Source organism: Oncorhynchus clarkii, chromosome 20 (assembly GCF_045791955.1).
Source record: "Oncorhynchus clarkii lewisi isolate Uvic-CL-2024 chromosome 20, UVic_Ocla_1.0, whole genome shotgun sequence".
Classification (NCBI taxonomy): Eukaryota; Metazoa; Chordata; class Actinopteri; order Salmoniformes; family Salmonidae; genus Oncorhynchus; species Oncorhynchus clarkii.
The window spans coordinates 35,982,350-35,999,412 of record NC_092166.1 but is presented as its reverse complement, the minus strand read 5'-3'; the positions used below and the strand labels follow the sequence as shown (position 1 = coordinate 35,999,412).

General features: G+C 42.2%; 2 protein-coding genes across 2 annotated transcripts; one reads left to right on the top strand and one right to left on the bottom strand.

The window, feature by feature from the left end:
• Window positions 1-253: 253 nt before the first annotated feature.
• LOC139376310 (SURP and G-patch domain-containing protein 1-like) lies at window positions 254-10,779 on the bottom strand. Its single transcript, XM_071118697.1, has 14 exons — window positions 10,644-10,779; window positions 9,983-10,154; window positions 9,742-9,851; window positions 9,293-9,550; window positions 8,958-9,081; window positions 8,746-8,849; window positions 3,516-3,639; window positions 2,982-3,337; window positions 2,581-2,687; window positions 2,142-2,319; window positions 1,611-1,717; window positions 1,297-1,442; window positions 1,011-1,140; window positions 254-921 (listed from the first exon to the last, which is right to left on the bottom strand). The coding sequence occupies exons 1-14, from the start codon at window positions 10,660-10,662 to the stop codon at window positions 895-897; spliced, it is 1,962 nt and encodes a 653-aa protein (XP_070974798.1). The 5' UTR covers window positions 10,663-10,779; the 3' UTR covers window positions 254-894.
• LOC139376311 (E3 ubiquitin-protein ligase RNF126-like) lies at window positions 10,775-15,319 on the top strand. Its single transcript, XM_071118698.1, has 9 exons — window positions 10,775-10,900; window positions 11,614-11,672; window positions 11,807-11,867; window positions 11,987-12,225; window positions 12,368-12,439; window positions 12,538-12,607; window positions 12,719-12,812; window positions 12,902-13,017; window positions 13,143-15,319. The coding sequence occupies exons 1-9, from the start codon at window positions 10,826-10,828 to the stop codon at window positions 13,293-13,295; spliced, it is 939 nt and encodes a 312-aa protein (XP_070974799.1). The 5' UTR covers window positions 10,775-10,825; the 3' UTR covers window positions 13,296-15,319.
• Window positions 15,320-17,063: the final 1,744 nt, after the last annotated feature.

Sequence of the window (17,063 nt, the reverse complement as noted above, 5' to 3'; positions counted from 1 at the left end):
ACACCTGTCAGGTGGATGGATTATCTTGACATAGGAGAAATGCTAAATAACAGGGATGTAAACAAATTTGTGCGCAAAACATGAGAGAAATAAGATTATGAATATGGAACATTTGTGATATTTTTTTTACATCAGCTCATGAAAAATGGGACCAACACTTTACATGTTGCGGTTATATTTTTGTTCAGTGTAAAATTGGTTTCCACAAGTCAGAGGGCAATGATCAGCGACAAGCATACTCCAATTCTACACATTCAAGACAATACATTTTTTTTTATTGTTCGCAGTGAAGCATTTTACATTCGTTGCTTGAATTTACGATGTAAATAATACATTTACGATGTGTTAACACTGTGTTCAAATCTTTGAAGGGTGATCAAACAACCATAGCAAACCCATGTACAGAAAGAACTAACTACAAAGCCATTTATTACCAGTCAAATTATGTATTTTGGTTACGGTCATTGTCAAGTAGCATCTTGAACATGTGAAGAAATTAAAATCCAAACAAAAAGATAGACATCACAATACAGAGAGGATAGGTAGTGTTGATAGGTCATTCTGTGTTTTGAATCGTGACTGTAAAATCAGATAAGCCATCACAATTATACCCTAGCCATCCAATTTATCAAATATGATACTTTGATTCTGCAGTTGCGTAAGAACATCAACTGAGTCTTAGACAACTTAAATCCGACATCCGTCCCTCTTATTCTCCAACCTAAACAATTTATCAACAACTATAAAATTCCACACAATCTAGAGGAAATTACTATTACTGAGTGTCCTACAGTTTGTTCCCACAACAAAGTGAAAGGCATAACTGGGCCATCATGCCACTGTTGGTGGTTTAAAAAAGTAAATTTGACAGTCGGCCAAGTTCAGGCCTCTTCATCAGTAGTATGGTCTCCTTGGATTGTTCTGAAAACAGAGAAAAGACGTGTTACCAAAAACTCTTACCAATGCCAGGTCATCTGAACAGAACAGCTTGCATATTATGTAGTAATTACCAGTGGGTTAGGCCTGAAGCGGTAGGCTAGCATCATCCTCTTTCTGAAAGCGTCATACTCATCATCCTGTCCTGAGAGCTCAGCGGGCCGGTCCACGCCAAACCCTGCCCCGTCAATAGCCGTGATTCCCCTGGAGAAAACCAAACCACAGCAGCTGGTTAGCTGTGTATAAGACCTTGTATCAGCCAATAGTGTGCGTGTTCATGTCTAGTTTTTACATGTCTTCGTGTGACTATGCCTGAGTCCAAGTGTGTATACTGTGTCTGTGAATTCGACAGTCCCACACCTGTGGACAGGGGCCTTGATGCCCTGTCCGTCAGAGCCAAGACCATCGCCCTCCTTCCAGCCCATCTTCATTAGCATCTGAAAACCGAGGTTCTCCACCGTTAGCTTAAAATCCTTGTACTCCGAGTAGTCTGGGTCGCGGCCTTCCTGCAGAACACCACAAAACCCAATGCAAGAACATGAGATCATGTGAATAGAGTATGTGTTCCCCAAATGGTGGTTCACCGGTAATTCCTTTTTGGCTGAGGCTAGGCAACGAAGGGGTCAAGGGTTAAGTGGCAAAGAGAAAAGTTGGGGAGAAGATTTGGAACTGACCTTGAGTGCCTTGAAGGTCTCCATGAACTTCTCCAGCTCCTCTGGAGGTAGGAAGTCACCAATGAAGTGCTTCCCCTTTCCCATGTCAGTCAGCGACTCCGCCCACTCTGGAGGAAAAGACAAGTAGCCATTTACGTCAACACAAAATTACGACAGCAGGACACAACGTTTTGAACATTCAGATTGAACGAGGCCAGGTTAATATGAAGAAGTATCTCTCAGAGTTCATTAATGAATTGTTGACAAAATGTTCTGAAAGTAGTCGTTGATTAAACAAAAATTCTCGTAGTAATAAATTGATCTTTTCAAGAATCAAATCTCACATTCAAAAGTCCTTTCACTTTTTAACAAACACATTATGCGCATTTGACATTGCAGCTGACTTTAAAGTTGAGACTGACTGAGCTACAAATCTCCTTGTATCATAAATAACTACTCAATATTATTTATAGATCAGTCAGTCAGAATTTACCAATGATACATCACGGTTTTGATGATCTCGAACATGGCCATTGTCTTCATGAATCTTACCACGCGTTTTCTCCATCTCCATGTGCCGTAGGCGGTGCTCCCAGGTGCCAGCCTGCTGGTCCACTTCCTCATCACTGTCGTACTCGTGGGAGTGGTCCCTCACCGCCTTCTCCCACATCACCTGCATCTCTGCCATGGCACGCTTATGCTTCATGATCATGTCAAACATCTCCTGCATCTGGGGTGAGAACAAAGGCACACATGCATGTGCAGGCCGGACACATCTCAGTCAAGGTTTCAGAGACGGCTGAGAACGGACGCAACTGAGCCCATCTTGCCTTGTTAGAGGCTAGGTTTGAAGTATGCTGGGCAATCCCATACCAAACCATGCCCAAAATACTAAAATGATTAACACTGCCAAGTCCCCAACAATTCAAAACAGTGAAAGTACAATTTGCTGCCATTGTGTATTGTGCTCTGTCTGTCGGTCATGCAGTACCTCCTGTTGCTCTTTGAGCTGTTTCTTCTGGTCATCTGAGAGCTCTGTTACCCCAACCAGGCCCACAGGCTTTCCCTTCTTATAGCCCAGATCTCTCAGTTCATGAACTGAAACACACACCCCGCATGGATGGACACAACACAGGGCCAGGATAGACATACCTTACAAACACTGTTTTTAGTCTAAGATATACTAAAACAACTGTCTCTTCGTTGTAATATTTCTTAATTTTTGGGATTTGCGTGTATTGTTTTGTGTTGTTAGGTATTTCTGCACTGTTGGAGCTAGGAACATAAGCATTTCGTTACACCCGAGATAACATCGGCAAAATGTGTAAGTGACCAATTAAATTTGATTTGATTTCTGTGAGAGGCTGTGTACTATGGTGTGTGTGGGTGTACCAGAAAGACACGGGCTGGGCTCTGGCTCTTCCTCCTTGGGGATGATGATGGGTGGCAGCGACAGATCCACCTTGTCATCCTCTGATCCCCAGCGGCTCTTCCGCTTCCTCTTAACCATGGGGGGCCCTGCTACTTCCTCTTTTATCTCCAGACCCGGCTCAAGCTTCACCTGTCCCAGCAGGTTGGGGTACTGAGAAGGTAAGGGAGGATAGGTCAGGGGAGGAGCAGCTGGCCTCGTGAACCCCACTCCGGGCTCCTGCTTGATTGGGGGGCTCTGGTCCTTTTTGGCCTGGCGGTACTCCTCCACCTTCTCCTTGTAGAAGTGATGGGCGGGGCTTTGGAGGTCATAAAGAAAACTGAGAAGAGGAACAAGAAATAAGCCATCTTTAACTGTATTTCGGTCACTTTACATGTTAGGTTTTTTAATAATGTATGCAATACTATGACAAATCAATTTCTTCTTGGGGATCAATAAAAATGCAATTGGATCAATGCATTAAAACACTCATTACAATATCCGAGACTGTCACTAACCTGAAGGCGGGGTTGTCTTTGTTGTGCTGGGCGGCGATGGCTTCCACCTCGGGGCCTCCGTCAGCCACAAAACTGGCCAGCTTCTCAGCCACCCTCTGGGTCTCCTCGTCCACTGGGGGGGAGACTTTAAGCAGCCTATCAGTACTGGGGCTCAACTCACACTACTACCGTACTGTACTCAACTGGCCCTCACACACCAGTCTACAGCCAGTAGGGGATAAGAAGAGGGAGGAGGGAGGAGGAGCAGGGGGATATGGTGGTGATTGGGGAAGTGGATTTGATATTAAAATATAGGCCTAATTTTTGAATAAATAACCCCATGAACAGTGGGCATGGTAAATGCTGTCTGTCGTGAAGGACTTAGTCGTTTTCAGTAAATAATTGTGTCTGTCATTTGAAGCGTCAGCCCTCATCGCTTGTGTGTGCAATGGTACCTTTCAAAATAAACTAAAACTAAAAGGAGGGCAATATACAGTACCAGTCAAAAGTTTGGACACACTTACTCATTCAAGCGTTTTTCTTTACTTTTTAATTATTTTCTAAATTGTAGAATAATAGTGAAAACATGAATAAACACCTATGGAATCATGTAGTAACCAACAAAAAAAAAGTGTTGAATCAAAATATATTTTAGATTCTTCAAAGTAGCCACCCTTTGCCTTGATGACAGCTTTGCACACTCTTGGCATTCTCTCAACCAGCATCATGAGGAATGCTTTTCCAACAGCCTTTAAGGAGGTCCCACATATGCTGAGCACTTGTTGGCTGCTTTTACTTCACTCTGTGGTCCAACTCATCCCAAACCATCTCATTTGGGTTGAGGTCAGGTGTTTGTGGAGGCCAGGTCATCTGATGCAGCACTGGAGGTGTGTTTGGGGTCATTGTCCTGTTTAAAAATAAATGATAGTGGGACTAAGCGCAAACTAGAAGGGATGTCGTATCGTTGCAGAATGCTGCGGTTGGAACCAAACATTTAAAAAATGACTCAATAGGCCATAGGACAAATTTCCACAGGTGTAATGTTCATTTGCTCGTGTTTCTTGGCCCAAGCAACTCTCATCTTCTTATTGGTGTCCTTTAGTAGTGGTTTCTTTGCAGCATTTCAACCATGAAGGTCTGATTAACACAGTCAAGTAACACAGTGTTACTTGAACTCTGTGAAGCATTTATTTGGGCTGCAATTTCTGAGGCTGGTAACTCTAATAAATGTATTCTCTGCAGCAGAGGTAACTCTGGGTCTTCCTTTCCTGTGGCGGTCCTTATGAGAGCCAGTTTCATCATAGTGCTTGATGGTTTTTGTGACTGCACTTGAAGAAACTTTCAAAGTTCTTGAAATTTTCCGACTTTGATTGATCCATGTCTTAAAGTAATGATGGACTGTCGTTTTTTTGCTTATTTGAGTTGTTCTTGCCATATGGACTTGGTCATTTACCAAATAGGGTTATCTTCCGAATACCACCCCTACCTCGTCACAACACAACTGATTGACTCAAATGCATTAACAAGGAAATAAATCCCACAAATTAACTTTTAACAAGGCAAAGCCTTTAATTGAAATGCATTCTAGGTGACTACCTCATGAAGCTGGTTGAGAGAATGCCAAGCTGTCATCAAGGCAAAGGGTGGCTACTTTAAATGATCTCAATTCTAACATTTTGATTTATTTCAAACTTTTTGGGTTACTACATGATTCCATGTAGAATATAGTAAAAATAAAGAAATACCCTGGAATGAGTACGTTTGTCCAAACGTTTGACCGGTACTGTATGTATGCATGTATGCATACATAACACACACACACAAAAACAGTGCATTCGGAAAGTATTCAGACACCTTGACTTTTTCCACATTTTGTTACATTAGACTTATTCTAAAATTGATTAAATAAAACATGTCTCATCAATCTACACACAATACCCCATAATGACAAAGTGAAAACGGGTTTTTAGAAATGTTTGCAAAAAAAAAACAGATACCTTATTTACATAAGTATTCAGACCCTTTGTTTTAGACTTAAAATTGAGCTCAGGTGCATCCTGTTTCCATTGATCACCCTTGATATTCCTACAACTTGAGTGGAGTCCACCTGTGGTAATTTGATGATTTGGAAAGGCACACACATCTACATAACATACAGTTGACAGTGCGTGTCAGAGCAAAAACCAAGCCATGAGGTCGAAGGAATTGTCAGTAGAGCTTCGAGACAGGATTGTGTTGAGGCACAGATCTGGAGAAGGGTACCACAACACTTCTGCAGCATTGAAGGTCCCCCAAAACACAGTGGCCTCCATCATTCTTAAAAGGAAAAAGTTTGGAACTACCAAGACTCTTCCTAGAGCTGACCGCGCGGCCAAACTGAGCAATCAGGGAAGAAGGGCCTTGGTCAGGAAGGTGACCAAGAACCCGATGGTCACTGACAGAGCTCCAGAGTTCCTCTGTGGAGATGGGAGAACTTTCCAGAAGGACAACCATCTCTGCAGCAATCCACCAATCAGGCCTTTATGGTAGAGTGGCCAGACGGAAGCCACTCCTCAGTAAAAGGCACATGACAGCCCACTTGGAGTTTGCCAAAAGGCACCTAAAGGACTCAGACCATGAGAAACAAGATTCTCTGGTCTGATGAAACCATTCCTACAGTGAAGCATGGTGGTAGCAGCATCATGCCGTGGGGATGTTTTCAGCAGCAGGGACTGGGAGACTAGTCAGGATCGAGGGAAAGATGAACGGAGCAAAGTATAGAGAGATCCTTGATGAAAACCTGCTCCAGAGCACTCAGGACCTCAGACTGGGGCGAAGGTTCACCTTCCAACAGGACAACGACCCTAAGCACACAGCCAAGACAATGCAGGAGTGACTTCGGGACAGGTCTTTGAACATCCTTGAGTGGCCCAGCCAGAGCCCGGACTTGTGCAGTGACGCTCCCCATCCAACCTGACAGAGCTTGAGAGGATCTGCAGAGAATAATGCAAGAAACTCCAAATACAGGTGTGCCAAGCTTGTAGCGTCATACCCAAGAAGATTTGAGGCTGAAAATCGCTGCAAAAGGTGCTTCAACAAAGTCCTGAGTAAAGGGTCTGAATGCTTATGTTAATGTGATATGTTTTACATTTTTAGTACATTTTCAAGAAATTCAAAACCTGTTTTTGCTTTGGCATTATGGGGTATTGTGTATATATTGATGAGGGGAAAAAACTATTTAATCAATTTTAGAATAAGGCTGCAATGTAACAAAATGTGGATAAAGTCAAGGGGTCTGAATACTTTCTGAAATCACTGTGTGTGTGTGTGTGTGTGTGTGTGTGTGTATATATATATATATATATATATATATATATTAGTGGTCGACCGATTAATCGGAATGGCCGATTTAATTAGGGACGATTTCAAGTTTTCATAACAATCGGAAATCTGTATTTTTTTGTTATACCTTTATTTAACTAGGCAAGTCAGTTAAGAACACATTCTTATTTTCAATGATGGCCTAGGAACGGTGGGTTAACTGCCTCGTTCAGGGGCAGAAAGAAAGATTTCTCTTGTCAGCTCGGGGGATCCAATCTTGCAACCTTACAGTTAACTAGTCCAACGCAATAACGACCTGCCTCTCTCTCGGTGCACTCCACAAGGAGACTGCCTGTTACGCAAATGCAGTAAGCCAAGGTAAGTTCCTAGCTAGCATTAAAATTATCTTATAAAAAACAATCATAATCACTAGTTAACTACACATGGTTGATGATATTATCTAGCGTGTCCTGTGTTGCATATAATCTGACTGAGCATATACAAGTATCTAAGTATCTGACTGAGCGGTGGTAGGCAGAAGCAGGCGCGTAAACATTCATTCAAACAGCACTTTTGTGCGTTTTGTCAGCAGCTTTTCGTTGAGCGTCAAGCATTGCGCTGTTTATGACTTCAAACTTATCAACTCCCGAGATGAGGCTGGTGTGACCGAAGTGAAATGGCTGGCTAGTTAGCGTGCGCTAATAGCTTTTCAAACTTCACTTGCTCTGAGCCTTGGGGTGGTTGTTTCCCTTGCTCTGCATGGGTAACACTGCTTCGATGTGGTGGCTGTTGTCGTTGTGAGCCCAGGGAGGAGCGAGGAGAGGGACGGAAGCTATACTGTTACACTGGCAATACTAGAGTGGCTATAAGAACATCAAATAGTCAAAGGTTCATGAAATACAAATGGTATAGAGGGAAATAGTCCTATAATAACTACAACCTAAAACTTCTTTCCTGGGAATATTGAAGACTCATGTTAAAAGGAACCACCAGCTTTCATATGTTCTCATGTTCTGAGCAAGGAACTGAAACGTTAGCTTTCTTACATAGCACATATTGCACTTTTACGTTCTTCTCCAACACTTTGTTTTTGCATTATTTAAACCAAATTGAACATGTTTCATTATCTACTTGAGGCTAAATTGATTTTATTGATGTATTATATTAAGTTAAAATAAGTGTTAATTCATTATTACAAATACATTTATTTTTTTTATCTGCCGATTAATCGCTATCAGCTTTTTTGGTCCTCCAATAATCGTTATCAGCGTTGAAAAATCATAATCGGTCGACCTCATATATATATATATATATATATATATACACACACACACACACACACACACAAAGTCAGAAGTTTAAATGCATTTGGCTAAGATGTATGTAAACTCAGTTTATCTGAATTCCTGGCATTTAATCCTCATAAAAATTCCCTGTCTTTGGTCAGTTAGGATCCCCACTTTATTTTAAGAATGTGAAATGTCAGAATAATAGTAGAGTAATAATACTCAATTAGCCTATCAGAAGATTCTAAAGCCATGACATCATTTTCTGGAATTTTCCAAGCTGTTTAAAGGCACAGTCAATTTCGTGTATGTAAACTTCTGACCCACTGGAATTATAAGTGGAATAATCTGTCTGTAAGCAATTGTTGGGAAAATTACTTGTGTCATGCACAAAGTAGATGTCCTAACCGACTAGCCAAAGCTATCGTTTGTAAAAAAGAAACTTGTGGAGTGGTTGAAAAATGAGTTTTAATGACTCCAACCTAAGTGTATGTAAACCTCCGACTTCAACTGTATGTATATATCATTCACATTTATAAAGATAGATTGAATGGTGTTATTTTCATCTGCAGTCTTTGGAGCTGAGACCAAGCATATATGTGAGAGAGCGCGAGAGAGAGAGAGCGCGAGAGAGAGAGAGAGAGAACCGATATAGGTAATCTTACCATTAGAACATGACGGCGTCTCAGGTTTTGGGTTATCCTTTCGTAGTTCAGCAACTCTCTTTCGGTAATAAAGATAGTCCCGGCTGTTCTTATCATACAAGAATCTGTAAAGTGGAAAAGGAACAGATCTTTATATCAGGACAAAAAGAGGCCACATTACATACAACACAATATAAATTTGACATACTGTTAGTTCAGCCATACAGACTTACGAGAAAACAGGGTTGTCCTTGTAGTTTTCCTTGGCCTTCCTCTCTAGCTCAGGCCCTCCCTCAGCCACAAAGGCTGCCATCTTGTCCAGGATAAGTCGTGTGTCTGTGTCCTCTGGGGGAGAAACTTTAAGAGGGCTATGAGTACCTTACCTTTACTGTAAAAGGCTATGCAGACTCAGGAAAAGCACTATTCTCAGGCAAGCAGCTACTCTGTCACTAGAATACACAGTCAATGACATGGGTGAAATGACAACAACAAGTAGCCTAGTACAGAATCCGACCAGCACCCAGGCTACTGGCAGTCCTTAGATGTCTAAAACCAGATCATTGATTACCTTTGATCTCTAGGAAGCTTAAATCATCAACATCCTCCTCCTCATCATCATCATCATCTGGGGAGCTGAATATGCTAGGCCTTTGGGGGCGAAGCGGGGTCTTCTTTGACTGGGAGTAGTTCTTAAACTGGTTCAGCATGCTGCTGATGCCTAGACCGGGACGCTTGCCAATGAGAATGCTCTTCTTCTGGGGCTGAGACACTCCTGACGACGGACTGGGGATGGATGAAGATGGGGCTTTGGTGTCATTGCTGGAGCCTGGAGAGGGTACAGAATTGGGTTAAGACTCACTGCAGTGCTTCCTTAATTGTTTAATGAATCCAGAAGAAACAAGTAATTCATAAAATATTACTGTGTTATTGTTTTACTTCATAATTTCTGTACCATCAAAATAAAGCCCTAACATTTTCTATTGAAACCCATTAAGACAAAATAGCTACCCATCTCACCAGAGTCAGGGCAGGGTTTGTCCTTCTGCAGCTTCATAAACTGCTGTAAGAAACTTCCGTCATTCACATACTTGTTATTGTTCGAAGACGGACCCTGTAAACTGGGTAAACTGTGGGGATAAGAAGTCAAAATGAATGGCTGTAGTCAACCAGTCAAGTGGACCAATCAAGTACTTCCAGCTGGGATTAAGTATAGAGGTAGACCTATTTGTAGTGTTTCAGAAACCCAGGTCTGATGTACCTTGGTGGCAGTGGCCTGTTGGGAGTCGGAAGGCTCTTGGTCTTGGCTTGCTCTGCCATCTTAGCCTCAATCTCGCGCTTCTTCTGGGCGATCAGCTCCTCCTGACGGAGAATGTTCACACTCATCCTGTTCTTCTGAGGTGGCCGGAACTTGTTGTTCCAGCCTCCTCTCCCTGCAGTGGGAATAAAAGAGACAGTCAGCAGATGAGTTTGGAACACTTGTTGTCTGTGTGTACTGTTACCAATAATGTTAATCACAAGAGGGGATTGCTTTGTAATTGCTCTTTGAGAGTATTTTAGTAAAGTCACAAACGTGTTTGTTGCCACAGACAAGAGAAGCAGGCCTGGGTTGGTAAAAAAAAGGGTTTGCTAGTTTTAACTAGCTCGGGTGGCATCAACTCAGGTATTATTCTAGTAAGAAGTAGCTACCAAACTACAACCAATTCTTTCACGAATCTCACATATGCAGTTGATGCTGATTGTGGCAACAAATATGTTTGATGAGTTTTGATGCATCATCAACAAATCCTGTTGATGGGCGGTGGTAGCTAGCTACAAGAACCGGATTTGATGGGGCAATAGTTTAGCAATATTGGAATACATGTTACTAGCTTTATACAGGTCTGTCATTTCAAATATTGCATATTATTGCGAAGTTTTACCTGTATCTCCGGACTCCATAGCTGCAGCTAGCTAGATCTGTATTCGCTGTTATGAGCTAGCTGTTGCTAAATTCGTTTCCGCTTCCGGTCCGTCTTGCAAATTGAACCCGAAGGCAGCGAGTTATGTCCGTTGTCGCTACCCTTACACGTTCCGTCTCTGTTGTCTGGTAAAGAATCAGAAGATGGCTGAAGCTCCCCTACGGCCCTGTCGTTTTTTTTGTCACCAATGTTCAGCAGAGATCAACCCTCGTCTCCCGGTAAGCATTCCATAGAGGTTTTTGTCGTTTAGAAAAGAAAACCATGGCCAGCTAAGTGGGGTTTACGTTATTTCATTCACGATTGCCTCTGACTGAAGCGTGACAGCTAGCTGACGCTAAACGTTGGGTTGTAGCTAGAACGTTCACGTTGACAGGTGTGTTTTTGTCATTTGACAGCTGACTTAATTTATAATCTAGCCAGCTACCAAAATAGCGTGTAGTTTGTCTGTTAGGATGTTCCGAGACCATGCCTCCGTGACTTGTTGGATTAGTTGAGGCGCTAGCTAAATTAGCTAAATGAAAAAGCTAACCAGTAAATGCTCTTCCAATGACAGCGTGTCTATCTGTTCATGATTCTGACAGCTTGCCAGATAAACAGCGACATTGGTCCCTAGCCCCTCCAAAGGTAGCTTCTTTTGGAATCCAAGAGAGATCAAATATCTCCCATTAGCAATGGATCATTGAATAGATCATCAGCTATTGTTAAAATGATCAAAGTGTGAGGTCAATAGCCAACTTTTAATTTTTGTTTGTTTAAATTCAAGCCACATCTGGTTGAAGTTAGCTAAACGATCTTAATTCCCCAGTACTTACATAGGCATGTTTTTGTTTTGTTTTGCTTTAGATCAAATAAAAACATGAAAGTGTATGAGACTGACTGATGCAAATTTATGATTATGTTATAAATACGATTTATCTCTGCCTTCCTGCAGGACTACACCTGTCCACAGTGTGAATCTGGCTTCATTGAAGAGCTATCAGAGGAAAGAAGGTACAGTATTATCTGCTTGTCTATCAGAGTTCGAAACACTTTCAGCAGCAATTCTCCATTAACAGTACTGTCTGTGTCCCACATTGGTTCATAGTTGAAGATAAGATGAGAACACTTCTGATATTTCTTTCCAGCACTGAAAATGAGTCCACATCCATTGCCTCCACCAGCGATCAGAACCGTCCGACTTTCGAGGTTAGTGACACAGAACTGATATGTTCCTCAACTCAACATTTGTTCCTAATGAATTTATGCAGCTTGGTTGGACTTCAAGGTAGTGACCGTATGTTTTTCCATTTGTCCTCCCCCATCAGATTATGGACCACCAGCACATGTTTACATTTCCGCCCGGATACGGGCAGTTTTCTCTGGGGATCTTTGATGAAAATTTTGACCTCCGAGCGGGGATGCCGACGGAAGACAACCGCGAGACGGAGAACCGGCGGGAACGGGAGATGGCATCACGGCAACGGTACAGTGCCCGGCAACCACGGGGACGACACATTCCACGGCGACAGGGACAGAGACACGAGGGAGTACCCACTTTAGAGGGGTATGGAACACTTTACAGCTTGCTTGCCCTTTTGAGAGGAGATGAGAAAGGAATGATGCTTGCTTGTGTAGCGACATGGTTCAGTTTCCTTGAGGAAGGAATTCAGGAAATGACTAAGATGTTTCTCATTGTCCCTCTGCAGAATCATCCAGCAGCTAGTAAATGGAATCATAGCACCCACAGCCATGGCTCCAAACATTGGGATGGGACCATGGTATGTGTTATTATATAAATACCCTCTACTCTATGTTGTGTCTGTGAACATACTATTTGCTTTGAGTTTCTAGTAATTTCTTGGAATATTCTTGATAGGGGCATGCTACACTCAAATCCAATGGACTATGCTTGGGGTGCCAATGGACTTGATGCTATCATTACCCAGGTATACCCAAATCCTCTACACTTCACAAGGGATTCAATTACATGCAATGACATCAAATGCTGGTGACATTTCCACAACCTAATAATACAACTTTCCCTCTCTGCCCTGTAGTTATTGAATCAGTTTGAGAACACGGGTCCTCCTCCTGCTGACAGAGAGAGGATAAAGACCCTGCCCACCATCCAGATCACAGAGGAACATGTGGGTGAGTCAACAAATCATCAAGCAACCCCAGAGTTCAAAGGTCATATTAAAGGAATACTTCACCACAAAATTGGTTCTCTTTAATTCTAGGTTCCAGTTTAGAATGTCCTGTGTGCAAAGAAGACTACAGTGTCGGGGAGACTGTCAGGCAACTTCCGTGCAATCACCTGTTTCACAATGACTGTATAGTACCATGGCTGGAACAAGTATGTGGGCTGCGTTTACACCACATTTTCATTCATTTAAATGAAGTGGTGTGAATGTATGTGTTCTCATTGAAGCAGATGTCAGCTGAACCTCTTTTGTCTGTGTCCTACTCTTCCTCCTTCAGCACGACACATGTCCAGTGTGCAGAAAGAGTCTCAGTGGACAGAACACAGCTACAGACCCCCCGGGGCTATCAGGAATGAACTTCTCCCCTTCCTCCTCCTCTTCATCCTCCTCCAACTCCCCCAGTAACGAGAACGCTGCCAACAACTCCTAGACCTCCATCACCATCAAACCTCAATAACACCTCCTGCAACAACCAACACCTCATCCCCACCCCAGGCAGACTTACACCCCCACTCTACCACTGGCTCAGGATGGCCACCTCTCTCAGTGCTCTGCTAGGCCCTCTGGGAGAAGCTGCTGGGGAGATGACTCTACTCTGGAGGCGAAACAATAAACCGGTTCAGGGAACACAACTGAAAACCGGAAAATAAAGAAATTATTTGAGGAACAGAACCCGAATCAAAAATGAAACTGATCTATACAGTTCCGGAACAGAACCGTTATTTTAAAAGGATGGGAACCGGTTAATAACGTTCTTTCACGTTCCAGGCATTTTTTTCCAGTCCCACAAAAATTGCAACAAAGCGCCAATACAAAGCCCTCACGTCTGCCTGCCAGCTGGAAATCTTTGCTAGTGCGTGTGTGTGTAGGGTACCTGCCCCTCCCCTCTGAAGCATAGGTTACTGTATCCTACTGACGACGTAACAAGCGTGTATTTCACTGCTAGTGAAGGATACTATAGTTATCATGTTTCACGTTGGTTTTATTAACTACAAAAAGGAAAGATGTGTTTTTAATTATAATGGTGCTCTGTACACACAAGCTTGTTAGCTAGCGAGCTAACGTTTGCTCTGGTCTAATGTTAAACCAACTCGGAGGTTCAAAGACATTAAAGGTTCCTCCATAGAAGCCGCTCCTCCGTAGGTATAATTCTGTGGGCCTAATTCAGATAATCCATGTCATAACAAGTTGCCCAGCATTTCAAGGCAAGCTTCCTCCATCCTTGCTCTCTCTTCACCCTCAAAATGTCAGTTGCATCTCACACCCTACACTGTGACTGGCAGCACAGTGTGTATGTTTGTCTTTAATTATGATTAAACCATGCTGTTATGACGAAATACAATTGGCTCTTAACGACCTTCCTGTACAAATTAAATTGGTAACCCGCTCCACAGCAAGCTGCTGTATCCACACTGATTAGTAATTTAATGTTGAGCAAATTATAAATATATATTTAAGATGCTTAAAAAGGAACAGAAAGGAACGATATAAACCAGTACTGTTTTGGTGTTTGAACCGTTTCAGAACTCTTCAGAATGAAAAAAATAATGGTTCTGTTCAGAACGAAACAATTGAAAAATAATGTTGGTTCCAAACCCTGCAATAAACACAAAACGTTTATTTTACCCCCCTTTTTATTGTGAACTTTGAACACAAATCATTCCTCCCCATGAGTGTGTGAACTGGAGTGGACGCTGGCACTGTTCCTGTTACGATGCTTCTGTTAAGGGAAGGAGTGAAGACTAAAATGAAACTGGAGGAAGAGGATGATGAGCACAGGCTGAGGTATAATAGTATCCACAGAAGAACTGAGAGTGCGCTTGAACCGGAATGGACTTCGATTTGACTTCCTGCCACAAGATGGGGAAACATTTTATATTTAAAAGGGATTTTTTTTTTTTTTTTTTACACTCAACCGTGGTGTTACAGACTTCCATGCCGAAGGACAGAGAGATGTGTACATAGAGGTATTCATATTAAGAACATAAACAAGCAGGTCAACCACTGTACAGCCAACTAAATCTTAGAGAGAACTGAGTGTATGCATCTGATTTTAGGATTATTTATTTGCACTTTTTGTTTTGCGCAACATTTTGTTTGGTTTCAAGAATGTGACTTTTGGGAAATTACTACTGAGAAAAGATAGTATTGCATCTCTGAACAGTCATTTTAAGGCTCATATTGTGATTCTCACATTAGTCTCAATTTATCTGCATTTTTCAAAAGTTTTGGTTTTCTCTAATTTCTTGTAGGCTATCAATTGACAAGATTATCTTACAATGTCTTTCTAAAATGGAAAGCAAGTTCTCACTACTGTATGTTTCCTCCTTGAATATCCCATACAATGAATTTCAGTTCAATGCATTTTAACCTGTTCTAAGTTGTTGGGGTAAAGGCATAATAAAATACCAAAACTGGACTATACTGCAGTTTTGATCATAGCACCACTACAGTATTAGTAGAAATTGTGTTTTCTTCTGGAAGAGTCTAGAATGTTTTTTGATTGGTGAAATGTGAGCTGTCTGGAATCGAGTGCCTTGTTCCAATACTTTAGAAAAGCACCCTCCCTTCCATCCATTCTCGCTGATTATTCCCGATAGGTGAAAGTACAGTAGCACAAATAAGGTAATTTCACCTCAGTAGTTAGTCACGTCAAGGAAGGTAGGAAGGTTTGAAGCAACCCATCAGGGGCCTGAACTATATTACATATCAATGGCCTTAAGCCAGGCAATGGTCGCATTCCACCGCTTAGATGTTGCATGCATCAACCAATGGTTGCGTGCCATGTCATCGACTGTGTCATTGACTGTGTCATCGACTGACAGATTGCTATAACATATGATGTGGTAAACTGATAGGTAAAATACCTATCCAGGCGTTGTAAGGTCTGGCAAAGTCTAAGCAGTGGAACGTGACCATTATGTGAATCCATTATACAATATTTGCTAAGTGTTGCCATGCTGCAGAACACTGTTACAGCATGCTGATTAGTAACCCAATCAACATGGCTTAATTATGAGCTCAACCATGGAGCCAATCATAGCTCTGCTCCCTCAGGAGCCTTGTCCTGAAGGAGGAAATGAAGGAAGAGTGATGTCCTAGGCCGCAGCCTCTGGAAACATGTGGCCATTTAACACTTCTCACCCTGCCCAATGCACCCTCCTTTTCACTATGCGTATTTTATCGCCTTTTCAAAGATGGTACCTGACGTTGTACTGTTGACTCTTTATGTGCATAGTACAATGTATTTTGTGTGTTCTTGTGGCCCAGCGTAAATATTCCCCTAACCGCTACCCCTAGGCTTGCACCTATTGTCCCTGAAGGGATCATGGAAACATTTCAATGTTATTTCAGACCAAGCAATGTGTCGATAAAGATTAAAGTATGTTCTAGTGTGTGAAGACCCCCCCCCACCTAAGTCATGTCCTTATCAGTCCTGCTGGTGAGACTCATCTGTGTAAACTGTAGCTCTCCTCTCTACTGCTGCAGCCCTATCAGGCTAAACTCATTATGACCCATTTAGAGCAGCCTTATCTTTCTCTCTCTATCTCTGTGTGTGTGTGTGTGTGTGTGTGTGTGTGTGTGTGTGTGTGTGTGTGTGTGTGTGTGTGTGTTTGGAGGTGGGAAATGAGAGAAAGAAGAAAGGGGTGGGGAAAAGAACAAAAATAGAGAGAAAGAGACCACCCTGGCCTGGTGTTATCCACACCTTCAACTGATTGGCTTCCTGAGAAGAACAGGAGGTGGAGGAGGATAGAGAAGTGTAAAGCATTATTCTTGTGTTCCTCTCACTAAACCCTTTCCTGCACATGACTGACATGTTTATTGTTACTCTATGAATATGTTATGACCAGTCTTCATTTACATTTGACGTTTTAGTCATTTACAGTGCCTTGCGAAAGTATTCGGCCCCCTTGAACTTTGCAACCTTTTGCCACATTTAAGGCTTCAAACATAAAGATATAAAACTGTATTTTTTTGTGAAGAATCAACAACAAGTGGGACACAATCATGAAGTGGAACAACATTTATTGGATATTTCAAACGTTTTTAACAAATCAAAAACTGAAAAATTGGGCTTGCAAAATTATTCAGCCCCCTTAAGTTAATACTTTGTAGCGCCACCTTTTGCTGCGATTACAGCTGTAAGTCGCTTGGGGTATGTCTCTATCAGTTTTGCACATCGAGAGACTGACATTTT